The 21,853-nt window shown below is 41.7% G+C and overlaps 1 protein-coding gene across 6 annotated transcripts in view; it reads right to left on the bottom strand.

Moving 5' to 3' along the window:
- The window catches only part of TRIM42 (tripartite motif containing 42), a 49,561-nt gene that overhangs the window by 8,538 nt on the left and 19,170 nt on the right, over positions 1-21,853 (bottom strand). The window contains exon 5 of one of the 6 annotated variants that reach the window (XM_038571053.1): positions 14,060-14,179. The exons of 3 other annotated variants lie outside the window; for them this stretch is intronic. In XM_038571053.1, coding sequence (XP_038426981.1) covers positions 14,117-14,179 — 63 coding nt within the window. In that variant the 3' untranslated portion in view covers positions 14,060-14,116. Of the gene's footprint in view, positions 1-14,059; positions 14,180-17,657; positions 17,926-20,482; positions 20,576-21,853 lie in introns of those variants that run through there. 2 more of the 6 variants (XM_038571051.1, XM_038571052.1) reach the window with 2 other exon arrangements.

Genomic DNA, 21,853 nt, shown 5'->3' with positions numbered 1-21,853 from the left:
GGTAGCTGCTGTCAGCCAAAGGCCATTCTCTGGAGATGATCACATAGATAAGTTTTTGGTACCAGCTCTTGAAGCTGGTCTAAATGACACTCGAGGGTGACTAGTCATCTGGATATGCCCAGGACTGAGGAGTTTCCTAGATGTAGGATTCTCAGTACAAAAACTGAGAAAGTCCTGGGAAGTCTGGCACGAGTTGTGTACCATACTTGGCAGTAAAGTGTATCTGAATGGAGCACTGACTATGTCTACTACATTGACTGAGGATCTTGATGTGGAAAAACTCTTCTTGGTAATGGGAAGGCAGTGGTGTCTGCCTCCAGAAGCCCAGAATCTACTTGGGGATACCCACAAAATGACAATGGCTGCATCGAGTGGAAGGAAGCACTGGGGGCTCAGAGAAGGGACCCTCGCCGAGCTTAGGTGGAGGGTGGAGCATGTGTAGGAGGACAGGTAAGGTTTCCCAGGGATGGTGATATTCAGTAAGGAACTGAACATAAGAGGGACTTAGCCAGGTGAAGAAGTTGGGAGAGCAGGGAAAGATTATACTCTAAATATGGAGATTTGAGATGTAAAAGGTAGAAGCCCAATCACAGAAAAAACATGTGATGGGATGTGCAAGGTAGATTTTGAGATGCATCATATGTTGGCCACCTAATATTGAGAAACCAATTACCACAACACTTAGTAACTTAAAATAACAAACATCTATTATCTCACAGTTTCTGAGGGGTAGGATTTTGGAACAGTCTAGCTGTGTGGTTCTGGCTCAGAGTCTCTCATGAGGCTGCAGACAAGACATTGGCTGGGGGAAAATAAAAGCGCCTTGGCTGGGGCATCTGAAGGCTTGACTAGAGCTGCAAGATCCACTTACAACATGGCTCACTCTTGTGGCTATGGGCAAAGGCCTTCAGTTCCTCTCTGGCTCTTGGCACAAGGCCTTGATTTCTCACCATGTGGGCCTTTCTACAGGGCTGCTTGAATGTCTTCTGATATTCCTCCCAGCTGGCTCCTCCCAGAGCAAGTGATCCAAGAGGGTGCAAGATAAAAGCCACAATGCCTTTAAGATGTATGCTCAAGGTCGCGTTTTGTAATTTGGATCCCTTTCAGTTGATTCATTAGAAAGGAGTTACTAAGTCCAGCTCATACAGAAGAAGAGGGTAGTTAGGCTCCACCTGTTGAAGAGTGGAGTTTCAGATTGAAAATGAGGTTGGTCATTCTCTCTTTCTCTCACTTCCTCTCCCTCTGTCAGTGTCTTTCCTGCTAACTTTTCTTTTTTCTTTCTTTATTTTTTAAGATTTTATTTATTTATTCACGAGAAACACACACACACAGAGGCAGAGACACAGGCAGAGAGAGAAGCAGGCTCCATGCAGGGAGCCCGATGTGGGACTCGATCCTGGTACTCCAGGATCACACCCTGGGCTGAAGGGAAGCGTTCAACTGCTGAGCCACCCAGGCATCCCTTCCTGCTAACTTTTCTATTTTAGTTTCTGTAGGTAACAATCTCTCCACACTGGAGGCAGAGAGAAAGGACGGCTTTTGGCAGCCTTTGGTGTACATTATTCTATCTCCCTAACCAAAGAGATAAGATCCACTTCTCCTCATTTAATAACGTCAAAGGGAAGTCTTCGCTTCGCCTTATTTGGAGCACATGATCTTACCTAGACCAATCTTAGTTCCAGGGGAAAGCAGTTCTCTGATTGGCTGAGCCTAAGTCATATGCCCATTCCTATGTCCAGAAGGAATGAATCTTGGATCATAGGTTCCACAGGAATCACATGATAATCCCAAGAGTAGAAAGTTCCCCCTGGACCACAATTTCCACTAAATGTGACGGAGGCAAAGGGGACAACTTTTGTAAAGGTGATTGGTAAAGCAAGAATGTGATGCTTCCCGGCTAGCCAGTCTACATGTGTAGGTTAGAATGTAGGTTGGTATGAAGGAGCTAGAGGCAGCAGTAAAAGATAAGGCTACAGAGGAGGCCAAAGCTGTGATGATGGAAGCCTCCCATGCCTCGCCAAAACCCAATATGTCATGATCACATCTATTTGTAGAGATTACCCTAGCAGTAATTTAAAGGCTATAATTAGAGGAGGTTGATTGGAAACAAGCATGCTGGTTCAGAAGCTATTTCAGTGATACAGTTGAAAAAAATCATTTAATAAGAATTTAAAATGTCATCACACATGGTTTAATTTTAGTTACTCTTGTTGGGTTACTGGGAGATTACTGCAAAGGAGAACTTTCTAGCCCTTTTCACCAAGTCTATGTTAGAAATGCCTCGGCTATTCCTGTTAAGCCCTTTCCCTCTGAGCTTCATGCATTCAGTAAATGTTTGTGAGGAAATGGTTAAACCAAAGGAATTAATTTCTAATGATAAAATATCAGGCATGTTGGTAGGTTGGTAGGGGAGATATTTTGGGGTAAGAAGAATAACTATCGCCTGTTCCATGCACAAAACTCTCACCCTATCATAATTAAATGAAAGGATCTTTGCTTTTCACACTGTTTCTCATTTCATTCTCATAGCACTTACTGGCCATCCACTCCTTTGGGAGCACCCAGCACCTATAAGTGTGACCATCCATCCCTGTACAGTATTCAACACCAGACAGAGGCTTGCAGAGGTAGGCTAAGTAACAACACCAACAATAGCAAGAAAAGCACTTTAAAGAGCCCCAGGCACTGTTCTAAGTGTTTTACACATACTGTCTCATCTGATTCTCATGATAGCCTCCAAGTACTAGTATTATTATTATTATCATTTTACAGCTGAGGAAACTGAGGCTCAAAGCAGTGGGAAAAGTTGTTCACAGTCACATGCTGGAAAGTGGTAGTTTTGAACCCAGGCAATGTGATACCTACCACACTGCTCTTTCTAGTCTGCTGTGCTGACTCTTATTAACATACCACAGTCTAAGCCAAGAACATGAACCTCTGGGTGGAAACTCACTAATGTGTGTCACATGTGGCATCTCCATGTGTTCTCTGGAGCTAGCAGATGGACATGATTGTGAACACCCTGGGGAACATTTTGTTCTCTGTGAATCTCTAGGCAAGGTCAGGATTTCAACCACTGTCATTCCCTTGGGAAATGTCTTACAAGAAGCAGCAAACAAGAGCTTGGCAAGAAAAAATACAACATATTAGAGCAGGATATTATTGGATAACAACATGCATTTTCTCTCTGCATCTTCATATAGGCTCTTGTACATTGAGAAGGTGCTCTGAAAATGTCCTTGAACAGAATCCTGTAAAATTCCAATCTAGATGTGGTCATTAGGAATGCAATTCATTAGGAATGTAATTCTGGTTCTTTTCCTTCTGAGGCATGGCATGGTCTCACATACTTGCCCCCTTGAGGTCAGGTGTGGCCATGTGACTTGGATTGACCAATGAAGTATGAGTGGAGGTGACATGTCTCCCTTCTGGGTGGAAGTCATGCTCCATTCCTTTGCTGAGGTGCCCAGCAAGGCTCAGATGGGGCATGCTCTGTCAGCTGTGTCTCAGAGCATCAGAGCCCCAGAGGACCTGTGATAGCCATGCAATGAGAGTTACACTTTTTTTTTTTTAATCTTAAGTCATTGATCTGTTGTTAGTTACTAGATCATAATCTGGCATGTCATGACTGTTATAGCAAGTCTCTGTTCAACCAAAACAATCCAGTGTCCCCCTGTTAAAGGAGTTAACTGGGTGATTAATTGACGTCAATCTGGGGACAGATAATGCTTTGGTGGTTACTGTAGCTGGATTTGGGATGGATCTATTGCTTACCTCAAAGTAACATTAACCAAAGTAGATTATAAGTGGGAAATTGAAGTGGGGATCATGGCACTTGACAAATGCACAGAGATTTATTTTTTTCAAAAACTTTCTGTATCTATCATAATTTTCGTCCAGAATAACAATAAAAACAATATGTGACAGATTCTACTTTCTAATATCTACCATCCCATTTGCTCTTCTGCAATGTGATGTTCCTTGTTCCTCAATTAAGGGATGAAGTTGATTTCTCCATCCTGGTGGGACTGTGACTACTTGGACCAATAGAGTAAATCCAGTGGAAGTTATACTATACTAGTTCTGAGAATAGCTTTTAGTTGATTGGAAGTTTCTGCTTCCTGACTGCTATATTTAGACTCTGGGGTGAAAAACCATGTGGAGGGAGGGAGGAAGGGTGACAGAGAGAGAGAGAGAGAGAGAGAGATCAAGAAGTATCATTGTGCCCGATATGTGAGTGAAGCAGCATTCTGGAATGGAATCCAAAGGCCCCAGCTGATGCCATGTTGGGCTAAGATAAATCATCTAGCTGCATCCTTCCCCAGATCCTTGACCCACATAATCATGAGTAAAATAGATGGTTGTTTTTAGCCACTATCTTTTGTAGTAGTATGTTCCACAGCACTAGATAACCAAAACATAAAAACAACAGTAAAACCTGGAAAGTAAGAAAGGCATGACTTTTTTTTTTTTTTTTTGGTTTTAAAGATAAGGAAACTGATGCTCAGTGACACTAAATCCTTTGCTTAGATCATAGTACTCCTTGGTGAAATAGGAAGGACTAGAGCATAGACATTCTAATTAATGTAACCCCAGATTTTTCCACAACAAAGCCACCCTGGCACACAAGTTGGCGCATGTCTTGCAGAGGATCTGTATGAAAGGAAAATGAAGCCCAAAAAGGTTGAGAGCCTTGCTTGAGGTCCCATGGGGAGTTCAGTCTACTGACCAGACAAGACTCCCCATCTTCTGACTCTGGGATTTAGTTCTTTGCCCTACAGGGTTCTGATTCCTCTATTATCTGAAAGAAGAAGAGCCAAATAGCTTGAACAATTAAAATGCGTTTTTGTTGCTTTTGTTTCTTGATAATACTGCGTAAAAGCAAACGATAATTCTCAAGGGGATGTTAAATAAAAAGCTATAAAAATATCTCATTGCCACAGGCTGAACATTTGAAGGGAAATTTGCTGAGGAATGAGCCGTATTGTTAGAGCCAAGGGAACTAAGTAGAGGAGAAGCCTGCAGTCTGCTTCCATTGCAGGAGCCCCCTGCTCAACAGACAGCCCTGGCTCAGACCCACCCTGGGCCATTTGTTTTCCCAAAACAAAAATAAAAATATAAAAATGTCTATTGGCATGCTTATTATATATATTATATATATTATATAATTTATATAATGGGAGTAACCATTTTACTGAATGGTTAAAGTTCCATCATTGTCTTCCTATACATCCTGTCAGATTTCTTTCTTTCCCTGTAATGTAACCTCTAGAAAATTCTATAGCTTTCTGGTCATTCTCAGCTATAAAAATTCTGTTTTCAGGTATTAAAAGGCCTAGCCAAATCCAAATAAAAGCTCTGATGTCTCATCTCACTTCTCTGTCCAGTTTACAATGGCTCAGGCTTAGGATCTACAGTGGGAAAGGGGGCATGATCATTTTTCCCGCTCTTCCTTGCTTTCCTTTCACACCCTTGATGCTAACTGCTGTGCCCTCTACTCTTGCCCTCAAAGGTACACCCACAGCCTCTTCTTGGTGGGTTTCCCCACCTGGCAGGCACCACTTTTTTTTTTAAAAGATTATTTATTTATTTATTTATTAGAGAGAGAGAGAGAGAGAAAATGAGCAGGGGGGTGGGGCAGAGGGAGACGCAGACTCTCCATTGAGCAAGGACATGGATACGGGGCTTGATCCCAGGACGCTGAGATCATGACCTGAGCCTAAGGCAGATGTTTAACCAACTTAGCCATCCAGGCATCCCTGGCAGATACTACTTTTGAGCAAAATTCCATTGGGATGGCTCAAACCTAGTAACCTCTGTGTTCATTTGACACATGAGGATTTCATACATCCTTGTTATTGTCAAACTCTGTCCCAGCTCTTCTTGTCTGGACATTAAGGGCAGCTTTTGCCAGATTCTAGCCTGAAAAGTTTCCAGGAAGGAATCTCTAGGGTGACTATGTCACAAATTCCCAGAGTAAATTATCAAAGTGTCTGAAGAACTCACTATTGTATTGGTTAGCTCTTGGTACAATAATACTATATATAACAACTACCACCAAACTCAGTGAGTGGAACAATAAGCACTTATCCTCACACTCATTGGACTGCAGTTCAACTTATTGACAAGTTGGCCTGTCTGGAAAGCTCAGCTTTAAGCGGTGGTTCTTAGCATTCTTGGCTCTTTACTGCTAGTTGGGCTCAGGTTTGTTCCATGTGCCTTATGGGTCAAAGCTAAAGAAGAAGCAGTTGCCTAAGGTAGCTATACCCAGAAGATGACAGAAGTACAAAGAGACAAACAAAATTATGTATGGACCCTTCAAACCTCTGCATACACCATGTCGACTAGTATCTCATTGGCCATAGCAAATCCCATGACTGAGTGCAAAATCCAAGGGTGAGAGGTGGTAAGTATGCTTTGTTCACCATGAGGCCAAAGAAAATCACATGACCAAGCCTAACATTGATGGAGTGGGAAAGAATACTCCCATGATGATGGTTGATTGGAAGGAAAATTTGCTCAATAGATACCTAGTTTACCACAATCACTGAGATGGGATTCTGTTTTTACACCTTAGTTTCTAGCTGGCAAGCAAACTATTAGCTCTTCTCACAAGCATCCCAGTCTCTCCAAACAGTTCTCTTCTTGGGGACACCCTTTCCCTCCACTACAGAGTAAGAGAAGAATCCAATTTTCTAATCCTACTTCATGTTCAATGAACTCTGTTTGAATCACTCATCTTCTTATTCATAACCAGGATGGAGTAGTTGTTACTGGACTGGTTTTACTGCCTTTTAGCTGGTTCTGCATGAATGTGGCTACAGTTTCTCTTTAGAATGGGTGTATATGTATCTTTTGTTCTCAGCTTTGGAGCTTACATCAACCAATGGAAAAGTCTGATTAACTAGTCTCTACAGGATTATGCTATAATTCCTCTCACACTAGCTTCTTTTGTTTTCCCCCCTTAAATCTACCAGTGGACATCTTTCTGTGGAAGCACATAAATGCTACTTTCATTCCTTTTAATGACCTTATGGTGTTTCAAAGTATAAAAATATATTTTAAAAAACCAACCTCCTAAATGGTAGACATTTTGGTTGTTTTTACTTATTTATTTTTTTGTTATTTTGAACCTCTTTGCAACAAGCATCCCTGACATGCATCTTTGTATATTTGTTTTATTTCCATAGCATATATTATTAGAAGCAGGATTGCTGGATTAGCAATAAACTCCAAAAAAAGTCTTATTTTGCATGGAGAAATTAAAATCCAATACAATATGTTCATACAACATTTCTTTACAACCACTATTGCAGAAAGCATTACTACTCTTTAGAGTTTTTGTAGACTGGCAATTCGGATATGAAAATGGAAAATCCCTTGGGATCCCTGGGTGGCGCAGCGGTTTGGCGCCTGCCTTTGGCCCAGGGCGCGATCCTGGAGACCCAGGATCGAATCCCACATCGGGCTCCCGGTGCATGGAGCCTGCTTCTCCCTCTGCCTGTGTCTCTCTGCCTCTCTCTCTCTCTCTCTGTGACTATCATAAATAAATAAATTAAAAAAAAAAAAAAAAAAGAAAATGGAAAATCCCAATGCTAGATCTGAGAAGATAAGAAGATAAAGGCAAGGAAAACACTTCAGTTGTTTCCTTTCTTTCTCTAAATTTTCTTGTACACATACCGACCAACAGTGACAGACTGAAAGGATTTCATAAGACCAAAGGAGAGATCAGTCACTGGAATTCCTGGAATTCATATTATTTGCAACAGCAGCAGCATTTGGTATCTTTTATCAGAGTTAAATTAACATGCGAGTGTGTGTGTGTGTGTGTGTGTGTGTGTGTGTGACAAGGATGACCATTTAAATAATGAATAGCCTCTTAATAGGATGGGCAAGTATCCAGAGTCCTGTAATTCATCATATATATACCCTTATATTTGATGATAATAAAAGGTAATACTCCAGCATTCATTTTGTTCTTTGTATTTGAATAATACTATTATACTGTAATAACTTTAAGATATTTAAAATAAACTTCTTTTCTGATTATCAGAGAAATATGTTCCCTTTCAAAAGTAAAGGAAAAGCATAGAGGTACAGAAGCAGATTTACCTAATCATCCCACCACTTAGAGGTTTATATAGAAGAGCAAATATTGGCGTTTGACTCTTATACAAATATTGCTCAGTCTATAATAATGGAGTATCATCCCCTGGTGGAAGCTTCTGGAATTGCAGGTTATGCAGGTGACCAATCATTTCAAAGGAAGAAATGAAGGAAAGGGAGTGATAGATTTGTTTACTTTCATTTTAAGACAAAAGCCCTCTGAAGATTAAATAAGAGGAATGAGGTTGGGGTGGGGGAGGAGGGAAGAAGCACAGGCTGGGCTCAGAGGAGGAACACAAATGTGATGGAGAAGGCTTTGAAAGAGTTTCATTCGTTCTCTTGCTGTAAGGCATCTGTGTGTATTACTGTCGTTAAATTTCCTCATGTGTTCTTTGGCTAAAGCATAATAGGTTGAAGACAGTTTAAACCTGCTATTTTGATTGAGTAGCAGTTGGGAGCAAACTGAAATATAGGCTCCCCAAATTTGAAAATCAGGCAAAATTAATCTTTTTATTTAACTTTGGTTTCTGTGATTTTAAGAGAGCAAGATAAAAGAAAAAAAAAAACACAAAGACAAATCCAACCTAAACCTCTTTGTGTGTGAGAGGCTACGTGTGGAGAACTGGCAAAGTGGCTGTGAGCAGAGACCGTGACCCAGGGACCCTGGAAATGGCATTTATTTGCAGGAGTTAAATAAAGGGGCCCTTGGTTGTGGCATGATTCTCTTCTGTTTAAACTGTGCTTGAAAAGGTTTCTACTTTAATTATATTAGTTGCCACAGGAGGCCAACTGCTCGGGCATTGCCTAGGCAACCCTCTGTCATGGATGCTGACACGGGCTGGGGGCCGGGGAAGGGCAGCTGGACCACAGCAGGGATTTCTGACCTTGTCAAGTTTGAGGGTCTCCCTAAATGTCAAAATCTTTCTGGTACCTCCATAGGTTGGTGCTTGGGCTTGTAGTAACTCTCTATATTTTGTATTTGTTCATTGCCGTGGCAGCTTCCTACATTTGGAAAATGCAAGCTCATGCGTGGGATAGGTGCTGCTATTTTCTCAGGCTGCAAACAGTGCTTGGTGTACACGCCGATTCCTGCAGCTTCTTGGTTGCTCTGTGGCCCAATGCTGGGCCTCTGTGGGTCAGGAGATCTCTGTGAGCCGCTCATGGTGGCATGGTGACAGGTCTCCCAACACTGCCCTGGGAAAATGCAAAGTCCCTCTCACTCTTGCCTCAGTGCAAAATAAATCAGCTCAGAGATAGGCAGGTTCTCCAGATGCAGGACTTTGGAACTTGCAGGACTTGTGGACTCCTGCCAGATGGGGCACAGAAGTGGAATTTAGGGCTTCTTGACTTCACTGAAATCCTGTGCAAAATCCTCTGTGTTTGTGTTTTTCCCCAGGGTCTGTCATTTCTGCAGATTCTTAAAAAGAACCCAGTAATTTGGAAAAAGTTCAGAACTGCTCTGCCTTAACAGAAGCAGCCTGCATCAAGACACAACTGAATGGAACAATGGTAATCGTGTGGATTATCACTGCAGTTGTAGCAACAAATCTCAATTGCTGAGCATCTGTCACAGGCCAGGCACTCTGCTTGAGACTGTGGGGATATATTCTCATTTTATACCCCTGTAGTCTTCATGGCTATCCTTCCCCTTTTACAGAGTGAAGTCCTGGGGTCCAGAGAGTGTAAACACCTGCACAGAGTCCTATAGAAACAGATGGCAGAGACAGGACATGGGCCCAGGTCTGGTTGCCTCCATTGCTGGTGCTCTCTTGGGGCATCACTCTGGGAAGGTTACAATTACTCAAATGAAGTGTCCTCCTGGGGAACCTGCAAATGCCTTAGAGACTTCATTTTCCCTTTCTGATTATTCCTGGAGAGCTGGGGGCAGGGGGAAAGCCTTGTTTTCTAATTAGAGTTGATCCATTGAGAAGATCCAGTCTTTAGAGTGGGAGGCCTGAGGTGAGTGAGGTCTCTCCAATCTGACAGATAGATTATCACTTTTAAACCCTCAGAGACATTGGGCTGGTGCCAAGAAAAGTTGATTTATTTCTCTAAACCATGGACATTCACTTTTACCCATATAAGACCTGCAGCTTTTTTTAAACTGGGAAACAAACACTTTAGTTAAGGACATTGAATGTCTGGTACTTGGATATCAGTGGCCTTTCTGTTACTATTCTTTGTGAGGAGATGGGCACCAAAAGCCTCTACTGTTATGAGGTGACAATGCAAGGAAAGGGTCTGTCTGGATCCTGTCAGAGGATCTTGGTGGGTGTTCCTGGGCCTGGGTGAGGACCTGGGTCCCTCATCTAATGCTTCTGTTCCCCATACTCACCTGGCAAACACCACATGCCCTCCATACCACCACGTGCAGCCTTCACTGGGAGCCTTCCTTGACTCCCTGGAGCATCCTGGGGCCGCCTCCTCACACTGTGACCCACCCTGTATGCTGTGACCCTTTCCACATGGTTTCAATCTTGAGGGTGGGGCAGCGTCTCCTTTATCTCCGTGTCCCCAGCACTTAGCAAGTGAGGAAGGCATGGATGCACCCCAGACTGATACTAATAAAGGGTGAAGGGAGGGCATACTGTAAGTAGCAGAACCTCTACTCCAATTAGCTTAAATTACAAAGGAGGATTTGGGAAGACTGGGGTGGATCCTGATGCAGACCCAGGAATATCGCCGAACCCCTCTTTACCTCTTACCTTTGCTTCTCTTGCCTTTCCATTTCATCCTCAGACAAGGCCCAGGGTGGAGGCAGCACAGAATGCTCACCCATCACAGCCTCTGGGTCGAGGGCTGCATTCCACCTCAACTTCTCTGTGCCACTTGTATGCTGTGTGACCCCAGACAAGTTACTTAACCCCTCTGGGCCTCATTTTCCTTATCAGTGAAGTGGAGATCATTACAGTGCCTGTCTCAAAGGGCTTTTGTGAGAATTACACAGGCAGTACATATAATGTGCTTTGCATTTAGTGCCTGTAATATTGTCATAAATGTTACTTATTACTATTATAATTACTATTATTATTCATTTCCAGCTCAACAACCTATATATGCTTCTCATTAGCCATAGGATAAACTCAAAATCTGTTTTTCATCGACTCCTATAATTTGCCTCAAATCCCCATCAAGGCTTATCACTCTTGAGGAGGAAAACCACACTCCTGTGTGTTATTTCTCCTTTACTCTCAAATTGCTGCCAAACTTCACTTCTGACACTCTGACACCACATGTGTGGGGGCATTTCCCATACCACGCAGTTCTGTGAACCAGCTGGTATCCTATCACTCATGTCAATTCTGACATGATCTACCTGGAGTCAGCATCAGATCCCTCAACCTAAGAGCTCAGTCCCACAAGACTGGCTCACTTCAGACACCACTCGCATACCCTAGGTCACCTGGACTTCTGACCTATAGAAGATAGGCTATAGATCAGGGCTCCTACAACTCCTCCTTGGGTTTAGTCATTTGGTAGCTATTCTAGCAAGAGTAGCTCACAAGACTCAGGAAAATACATCTTGGTCAGATTATTATACTGGACATGATAAAAGATACAGAACATTATAAAGGACATGATAAAAGATACAGAATAGTCAGGTAAAGAGGTATATAGGCTGAGGTCTCGGAGGGTCTCAGCACAAGAGCTTCTGTTTCCATGGAGTTGGGGTGTGCCACCTTCCCAGCATGTGGATGTCTCCACCAGCCTAGAAGCTCCTTGAAGCCTAATGCTATTGGGATTTTTATGGAGGCTTCATCACATAGGCTTGATCAATTATTAACTCCATTCTGGCCCTTATCCTCTCTCTGGAGAATGAGGTGTGGGACTGAAAATTCTAAGCTTCTAATCATAGCTTGGTCTTTCTGGAGACTGGCTTCCATTTAGAAGCTCATTGGATTACCTCAGTAGAATGAAAGATACTCCTATCACCCAGAAAATTCCAAGAGATTTAGGAGCCCTGCATCAAGAACCAGGAAGAGAGACCAATATATATTTCTTGTTATTTCACATTCATGCATCTGACATACTAGTTTAGCTTCTGTATTTTTATTCATGCTCTTCCCCTACCTACTATGCTTACTTCTCATTCTCTGCTTCTTCAGTTCCCTTCAATTGTCATGACCTCAGGGATATCATGAATGGTTCTACTCTTAAGAAGTCTGGCCTGGACATCAAAGCCCACATAGGGGTAGGACTTGATTTTTCTTCCACCATTTCATGTGGGAAACATGGAGGGCAGAGCTGGCTCTATTTGTTCCATATGCCCAGGGCCAGGTGGGTGCAGCACTTGGTCAATTTTTCTTGAGTGAATTTGTTATCTGCTTTGGTGCTCAGAGAGAAACTTCTCACACCTGGCTTTATTAAGATGAAATACTCCCTTTATTCTGATTTTCTTGGAAGGAAACAAAATCAAAGAAATAAACCCTGAAACTGCTACAGTTTTATATAGAAAGCATTATTTCTGAGCTAAATGATTTTTTTCCTGAAGGAAAATTTAGAAATTGTAGCTCCTGGTGGAATTAAAGGAATGGAAATGAAGTCATGCATAGATTCACAGCATCTGAAGAACTCTGTTTTGGACCTTATTTTGCTAACTTCTACAACTTGGTATAAAAAAATTCAAGCTTCTGGGCCCGCTTCAGCTTTGCAGTAACACGTGTCCCTTGGGTTTCTCCCCAAATTGCATTTTTTCCTAGTTTCAGTCAATTATTTGCCTTGGAATGTATTAGCTTTTCTGAGAACTTTCTAGAAAACCTGATTCTTCTGGTCGTTTGCTGACAAAGAAACCCTTTGATGTCAAGCCAAAATGTCCTCTTAGATCATTTGAAGACTAGGGTGGCAGAGAACTGCCTCACCTTACCCCCTTCCATCTTGTCTCCATACCCTGCCCTCCCTGCTCTGCCAGTGTCCTACCTTCCGTCACAGATATTAAAGTGTTCTCTCAGGGACGCCTGGGTGGCTCAGTAGGTTAAGCTTCTGCCTTTGGCTCAGGTCATGATCCCAGGGTCCTGGGATCGAGCCCCACATTGGGCTGTCTGCTCAGTGAGGAGCCTGCTTCTCCCTTTCCCTTTACTGTTCCCCCTGCTTATGTTCTCTCTGTCAAGTAAATAAATAAAATCTTAAAAAAAATAAAAAAGCATTCTTTCAGAACTATGCCTATTTGATCTTCTAGTCCTTCAGCCCTCAAGGCAAGTCCCTATTAGTCCAGGAAGTTTTCCATGACCTCAGAATGGGTGATGTGATACAGAGGCAGTGAATGTTGAATATATGTGTGTGTGTGCATGCATGCATATGTGTGTCCATAAAAATGTATGTATACAAGTGCATGGGTGTTTGTGTGTCTATAAAGCATATGTGTGTGTGTGTGTGCTTGTGTATGTTGATATATATGTGAATATGTACTTGTGTGAGTGTGTGTGTGTGTGACATAGCTGAGTCTGTGATGGCATAGCTGAGTGTTGGTGATGGCTTGTACTAGGAATACATGGAAGCAGGCAAAAATAGGGACATGTGGGACCACCTAGGTGGCTCAGTGGTTGAGCATCTGCCTTTGGCTTAGGTCGTGGTCTTGGAGTCATGGGATTGAGTCCCTCTTTGGGCTCCCCAAAGGGAGCCTGCTTCTCCCTCTGCCTATGTCTCTGCCTCTCTATGTGTCTCTCATGAATAAATAAATAAAATCTTTAAGAAAAAATAGGGAAACTTGCATATAGGAGTGCTCCCACCACATTCATGTTCTCTCTCTGTTTTCTGCATATACTATATTCCTTATTTACTTTGGAGTAGGGGAACCACTGAAATAATAGCAATGATTTAAATGATATCCAACATTTCCCTGTTTCTTATATCTCAAAACAAAAAGAGGGAAATACATACATGGCAAACTCAGAGTTTAACAACTCACCAGTGAGTGCTTTCTGTGTACCTATTATGCTGAGTTCCCCATTCAGCCTCCTTGCTCTTTTGCAAGCTGTCCTCATGATAACCTTTTTTTTTGGCCTGTGTCCTCTTAGTGTCCTTTTTCTGTCATCAGTCCTCCAGTCTGTTTACCAGTCCATATATTCAATTCTCTCTGTTAAAAAGATTGGTGTGGTTTCTGTTTTTCAGCAAACTGAATGACATGGACCCAGCTGCTACTGTTTGATTCCATTTACTTGTCCTTCAAGATCTTCACTCATTCAAGGCAGAATTCTGATATTCTCCAAAGCTTGTCCAATCTCCGCTACCTAGATTCATCATCCACCCAGTGCTTAATCCAGAATCTTGGGTATCATCCTTGAGTCCTCTCTCCTGCTTACCCACACCCTCTATTAGTAAGAAAGGGCTATGATTCCACTTTGAATCTGTCTCCCAGCCCAGGTATCCACGCTTGTGCTAACAGTCCTCTTTACTTTTCTGTTGGCCCCCCATGGCTTATTTCCCATCCAGAACCAAAGGCAATACCACTGAAATATAAATAGGGTTGTCACATTGCCTAGCTTAATTAACATCTTTCAGCAGCTTCCTGAGACACGTGCCCTCTGTGATGGCCCGTAGATCCTGACAAGGCCACTTTCTTGTCCTTTTCTCTCCTTTTTTCCTATACACCAGCCTCTCCAGCTTTTCTCCTCTGCTCATCACATGGCTGGTTCTTCCCCATTTTTAAGGAAATAGCTTTAAATTCATCTGCTGGGGAGTCTTTCACTAATACCTTTGTCTTAATCTGTGAGGGTGGCTATAACAAAGTGTCATAGACTGGGTGTCTTATAAACAATAGAAATTTATTTCTCAAAGTTCTAGAGGCTGGAAGTCCAGGATCAGAGTGCCAGCATGGTCAGGATCGAGGGAGGATCCTCTCCTGGGCTGCAGACTGCTGGCTACTTGTATCCTCTTTGATAGAAAAAGAGAAAGCTAGCTCTATGGCTTCTTATTAGGGCGCTGATCCTATTCATCAGGGCTTCACCCTCATGACCTAATCATTTCCTGAAGCCCACCTTGGGATTAACATTTCAACACATGAATCTGGGGGGAAGGGCAAAAACATTGCACCCTCTTTAGAGTTGATACCTCTCAGCTCCACACTCCTTTCCTTCCTGGCACTTTCATCATTTCCAGTCATCAACATATCTATGTATTTACTTTATCTGCCTCTCTCTTTAGATTGTAAAAAACATGGGGTAGGGACCATGTCTACTTAATTCACCACTGTATTCTCACACCTTGCAGTACAGATGTGCTAAATGGAGAATAAATCTAGAGTGGATATCAAAAGAAAAAAAGGAAAAAAAAGGAGAGATGAACATAAACCACTATTTACTTAGCTAGTGACTATACCAACTTGCTGTGAGCTGTTTTAGGGTAGACATAGGAACTAATTATCTGTTCCTGTAGTCATAGACTCTTCTCTGAAGAAAGACTGATAGGGATGTTGAAATATATAGACATACAGAGAGATTATGGCTCAGCACAGCACATATATTTATGAATTTCTTGCTTATATTTGGCGTACATACATTTATGTATATGTACTACTGTGCACATACATATTTGCATCTTATAAAACCTCATCATCTTTACAGCATTTTCCACTTTGTAACGTGCGATCACCTACATTGCTCACTGGAGTCTAAACAACAATCCTAAGAGTCAGGGAAAGGAGCATTATTCTCATTGTATTAAAGATCATCTAAAAAAATAAATAAAGATCATCTGTAAAATCTCCCATCAAACCACATCGTTGCATAGATGAAGACGCTGACACCCAGTGTGAGAGACGAACTTCCTCAAGGTCACACAGCCAGTTAGTGTTAAAACCAGATCCTTGCCTCCTCTGTTTTTAATCCTCAGGATGAGTCCTGGGAGGGGGGACTCTGAATGATGTATGGGGGGTTTTGTGCCATTAAGAAATCATATCTTGCATTTGATAGAATAACTTTGGTACTGGTTAGGTTGGCCTCTCAGAGAATCCAGCCAACTGTTGTGGTCACTAAAGGAAAGGCTATGTGTTCTCTAGAGAGGCAAGATCAGGGTGCTGAGGCTTATCTGATTCTGGACACACTTGCTTTCACTGTGTGTAGGTGTGATCATTGTAATGCAATATTCATACTACTCTATTTTTGTTAGTTTAATTTCATTTTAGTTTATCAGTAGTAAAATCCCTGCTGGCATGTCATTTAATTTGCTCTCTGTGCTAATGATGATTCTGAAGCCTTTTACAGAAATGATTATATGGTAATACCAAATCTGATGGTGGATTCAAGCCATCATTTACAGTAATAGGATCATAACGAAGCTCCCTGGGGAATTTCTTCTTGTAATACTGTTGGGGAGTGGGGCAGGAATCTGCTCAACTTCATCTCACATTATTAGAAGATTCTCACTGGGGACCTTTCACAGGAAAAGGCCTTTTCTGGCTTTGATGCTGAAGCTCAGGGCAAAATCAAAGGTTGTAAAGCAGTGGCCCTATGGGTCAAGCTAGATGGGGTAGCCATACTTGCCCGCAGGATAACTCATGAAAAGCATGGGTTAGAGCAGGTGGAGACCAGTGACTGTCTTTTTCCATGCCCACCCTCACTTCCCTGTGTAGACCTTTATGCAGATTGATATGTGGGGAGGTTCAGAGGAGGGTCATTCTGTGTGTTTGCCTTCCAGCAGTACTTCCTCCTCTCTGCTACTGATGTGCAATGTGAGCCTCACCAAGCCCGGCACTGAGGACAGAATAAATAAGATCCTGTCTCTGCCCTATAGACTGGGGACAAATGTGAGCACCTGAGTTTCAAGGGCTGGAATAGATGTCTGTGTCGGGGATAGGAGCAGGGGAGGAAGGTTTGTGTTTAGTGAGGACTCAGGGGAGGAGGGAGGTATCATCTTGACCCGGAAAATCAGCAACAGCTTCCCAGAAGTGGTTGAACTGGGTCTTAAAGACTGGTGGTATTTTCCTGGCAGAAATGGGGTAGGGTTCAGGACAAGGTCATTCCAGGCCAAGGGGGCCTTGTTAGGTCAGAGACCCTGGGGGCTTCCTATTGTCTGAAGGGCCAGGCCGAGTCCTGTGATGAGGCTGGAACTGCCATGTGATTCTGCCATTCTTTCTTGCCTTGCTCCAAAGGACCATAGAGGAGCCTCCAACCAGGCCTTCTACTGTTCCTCCTTTGTTCTTGGGACCAGTAGGAGTATGGAGAGGAGGGAGTGCTCTCAAGTCTCTATGGATCAGAGGCAGACCTCAGACCATGGGGTAAAATTATAGGAAGGCAAAGGTCAGCTCTCTGGTCTGGAAGAGCATTCTAACAACACTCACTGCTTACTGTTGAAATAGACTAGATGGTGAGGTAAGGAGCTCCCCATTAATCAGTGACTTTCCCAAACCCTGAAAGCTAGTTAGAATGAATACTCAGAGGGCCCGACTGCTAAGAGAGTGCTGTGTTTATTACCCAGAGGCCTGCTGGCTGCCATGTACAAAACACCACGGAATTCTGAGCCTAGGATTAGGCTTGAGCTAATGGAGGCATAGAGACTTGCTGTTTTACATCTTAGTTCCAAAATAATGAGCAAACAGCAAGTCATGACATCAGGCATTTCCTTTTATTAGCTCTTAGAAGACTCAGAAGTCCTGAGAACATTGTCTACAACCTCAATGAAGAATGAAGTGAGAAAAATACGTGTGTGTGTGTGTGTGTGTGTGTGTGTGTGTGTGTGTGTATGTCTATCTGTGGTGCATCGCTGAGGTTGCTGCCTGCTGTGTGTGTGTGGGGGTGCTCAGAAGCGCTTCTGGAGGGCAGTCTGGATGTTCTTCAGCAGGCCCCACTTAGCTCGGTTCTTCCCACGCCCATCTGGGGTTACCACCTGCAATCAGAAGCAGAGAGCCATGGCACCAGCCACAGGGGAATAGTAGCTTCCAGGAGCATGGCCATGCCATGTGCCAGACCCTCACATATCATCTCATTAACTCCTCATGACAGCCACATGAAGCAGGTGCTGCTGACCCTACTGTATGAATGAGGACACTGAGGCTTGGAAGGACCAGGCAGCTTTTCGCTTTTCTAAAGTTGTAATATGTGGTGAGACTGGGACTTCACAGACCAGGTTCCTCTTCTAAAGCATCTCATTTAACTGAGTGTTGTGACCCTGGCTTCGCTGTAGAGGAGTTCCCCTGGTGTCCCCCCTAGCCCCTGAAAATTGCTTCTGTCATAGCAGAAATTCAAATTCCATTGAATGTGGTTGACTGTTAACAGACTGAGCACCTGTTGACTGGGTTGTGGGGGAAGTGACAGTCTTTCGTCTCTGTATTTCCAACACTGGTTATCATAGAGAGAAGGTTCTAGAGAAATAGATGGAAGGTGAATAGAACCACAATTTGCAAGTCTGCCAATCATCTCTCTCTGATGCTTTGCACTGTCTTTGATCACAATGAGCTCTCAGAGCTACCTGGAAAGGGCAGACTGCACTGGGCAAGTCTCCTACAAATCTAACCAACTCAGCTTACATGTGGATCTCCCTGCTGTATCTTGAAGGTGTTGGGCTTCTCCATTCCTCTGGTATGGTAGCATTCCCATTCCTTTCCAGTATACATTTACTGAACAGGCATTAAGGGAGTGAGGCTGGGATCCTGGGGTGAGGGATAGCCCCCTGGATCAGCGGGCTCTGTCTAGACAGATCAGGACTCATGGGGCAGATGGGGTGGAGGTGTGGTTTGGGCAAAGATTAATGTTTGTACAATGTCCCTATATACAAAGCTTTTAACTTTTCATATTTGTATACAAAGGGAAAGGGCAAAAAAAGAAATAGACACTACCATTATGCCCTCTAGTTGTATCAAATTTATTTTTAATTTTAAATAAAATAGGGCTTCATGCAAGGTAAAGATCATATTATATACATGACACAAGGTCACCCATTGCCTGATAAAAATGGAGATAACACAGAGAGACAGCTTTGGTAAAGATAATAGATATAGTGTAAGATATATACATAGAGCTATCAGGGGTGATAATGAAGGGATAACAGTGTTGTGGCAGGGTTGGGAATTGACTCATAAAACATAGAGGATTTGAATTCTGCTATAAAGTAGTCAGGGACTCCAGAGATAAAGACTGTGTGTGATATGTGAGTGGGGCAGTGAGGATTTGGGCATGTCTATGAACAAAGGGATCAGATGAAATAGGACAGAAGAAATAGAGAACAGAACCTGAGATACTAAAGAAATTGGAAAGATAGTTGACATCCTCTTCCCTGCCCAAAATGTTCAGATGATTTTCCAAATGAATTTTAACAAACTTTTAGGAAAAGACTTGTTCCAGAAAACAGGAAAAAAGCAAAAATTTCCTACCTCATTTTATTAAGCTAATAAACTATTAATTCCAGAGCCAAATAAAAACAATATAAACAAAACATTATAGACCCAGTTCATTTATGATGATAGACACAATAATCCAAAATAAAATAAAATATGAGTTAACTAAAACCAAGTATATTAACTAATCACATCATGATCACATATGATTATTCCATGAATGCAAGTCAAGCTTAACATCAGAGAATCAATGTAATACATTTCATTAAGGCCTGAAGGAGAAGAATCATGATAGTCTCAGATAAAACCAAAAAATGCATAAGAGTGTACAGCTCTCAGAAATTTAGAAGTAGAAGGAAATTTCCTTAATGAGAATTATATACCACAAAAATGAAATAAAAAATTATCATAGCTCAATGGAGAAGCATTAAGATCAGGAATAAGACAAAGATAGCAAGTATTTCAGCTTCTATTTTCTGTAGGACTCATACTCCTAACCAAAGGTATAGGGAAAGAAAAGAAATAGAAGTTCAAAGATTCTAAGAAAAAGCTAAAACTATCATTATTCATAAGTGACAGGGTCATAGCCTAGAAAAACAAGCAAAATCAGCAGATAGACTTTCAGAATAATAAGAGAGTTTATCAAGATTGCTGGAATCAAGATTAATCTTAAAAACCAATAATTTTTATTCTAAACCAGCCATACATTAGAAAGTATAATCAAATATAAGATAAAATTCATAATATCTACAAAGTCTGCAAACTATTTGGTTTAACCAGAAACATATAGGACCTTTATGAGAAGAATCTAAAGGCCTAAGTAAAGCACATTGAATACAATTTGAATACATGTCAGACCTATTACAAAAATATCAGATGTCTCCAAATTAATTTAGAGACTCAGTGCCTTCCTAATCAAATTCTATCTGGATTTTTCTTTTCTTCTTCTTCTTCCTCCTCCTCTTCCTCCTCCTCCTCCTCCTCCTCCTCCTCCTCCTCCTCCTCCTCCTCCTCTTCTTCTTCTTCTTCTTCTTCTTCTTCTTCTTCTTCTTCTTCTTCTTCTTCTTCTTCTTCTTCTTCTTCTTCTTCTTCCTCCTCCTCCTCCTCCTCCTCCTTCTTCTTCCTTTCTTTTTTTTAGGAATTCAATTTACTTACTCCAGAATTTATATGAAGGAACAAATTCCTATGATTCATTAAATAAACCTTAAAAAAGAAAGAAGGATAATGGGCAGACTTAACCTGAGCAGTTCATCAAGGCAAAGCACAAAGCTGAGGTTAAACTGTAATGATATCGAAACAGACAAATTTACCTACAGGAGGCCATAAAGAACTCACAGACAGACACCTAAATATATGACACCTTAATATAAAATGACAGTGGTACCTTTACTGTATACTAATGGAGAAGAGATTGGTTGGTGGGTGCTATTGGAAAAACTGGCTCACTAGATGGTCAAAAAAAGTGTATCCCTATCTAGCACCTCATACAAAGTGTATGAAGTGGATCTGGATCCACTTCATCTGGATGGATGAAAGTCCTAAATTTGATGGTAAAACGAAAGTTAATAAAAGAATATGTAGAAGATTATCTTTGTGATCTAAGCCTATGGAAGGACTTTCTTAAATGAAACTTCAAAAGGTCAAACCTGAAGGAAAAAATAATTGATGACTTTGATCATATCAAAATGGAAGTTTCCTGCTGTCTCATGAACTACATACACTATGAACAAAGTTAATATACAAATATCAATACAAAAAAAAAACCCAAATGTCAATACAGAGAAGACATTAGCAATGTCTAAAACCATTATTTGGAACATACAAGGACACACTGCAAACCACCTAGAAAAAGAAAAAAGCAATAGAAAGATGGGCAAAGGATATTTCTCAGGCTATATACAGAAGAGGAAATCCTGAAAACTAACAAGCATTTGAAATGAAATTTCAAACAATAAGGAGGCAGCACTTTGTACCTATTGGATTAGCAAAATAGTAGAAAGCTGTATTGTGCCACATATAGGTGGGGCCTAGGATATAGGGACCCTCATTCATTCCTTCTGGACACATACATGCATATATCAAATCAAGTATTCTCATACTCTATGACCCAGCAATTTCACTCATAGTATGTATATATCTGATCGTGGCTAAATTGTGTCCTCTCGAAATTCATACCTGGAAGTCCTACCCCCAGCACTTCAGCACATGCCTGTACAGTAGACCCTTAAACAATGCAGGGGTTAGGGGCACTGACCCCCTGCACAGTTGAAAATCCATGTATAGCTTTAGTGCTCCAAAACTTAACTACTAATAGCCTACTGCTGACCAGAAGCCTTATTGATAATATAAACGGTCACTTAAAAATATCTTATATGTTTATTACTGTATTCTTACAATAAAGATAGAGAAAATAAAATGTTAAGAAAATCATAAGGAAGAGAAAATACAGTCCTGTAGTATAAAAAAATCAGTGTATAAGTA

Source organism: Canis lupus, chromosome 23 (genome assembly GCF_011100685.1).
Source record: "Canis lupus familiaris isolate Mischka breed German Shepherd chromosome 23, alternate assembly UU_Cfam_GSD_1.0, whole genome shotgun sequence".
NCBI classification, from domain to species: Eukaryota; Metazoa; Chordata; class Mammalia; order Carnivora; family Canidae; genus Canis; species Canis lupus.
This window is presented reverse-complemented; position numbering and strand designations above follow the sequence as displayed.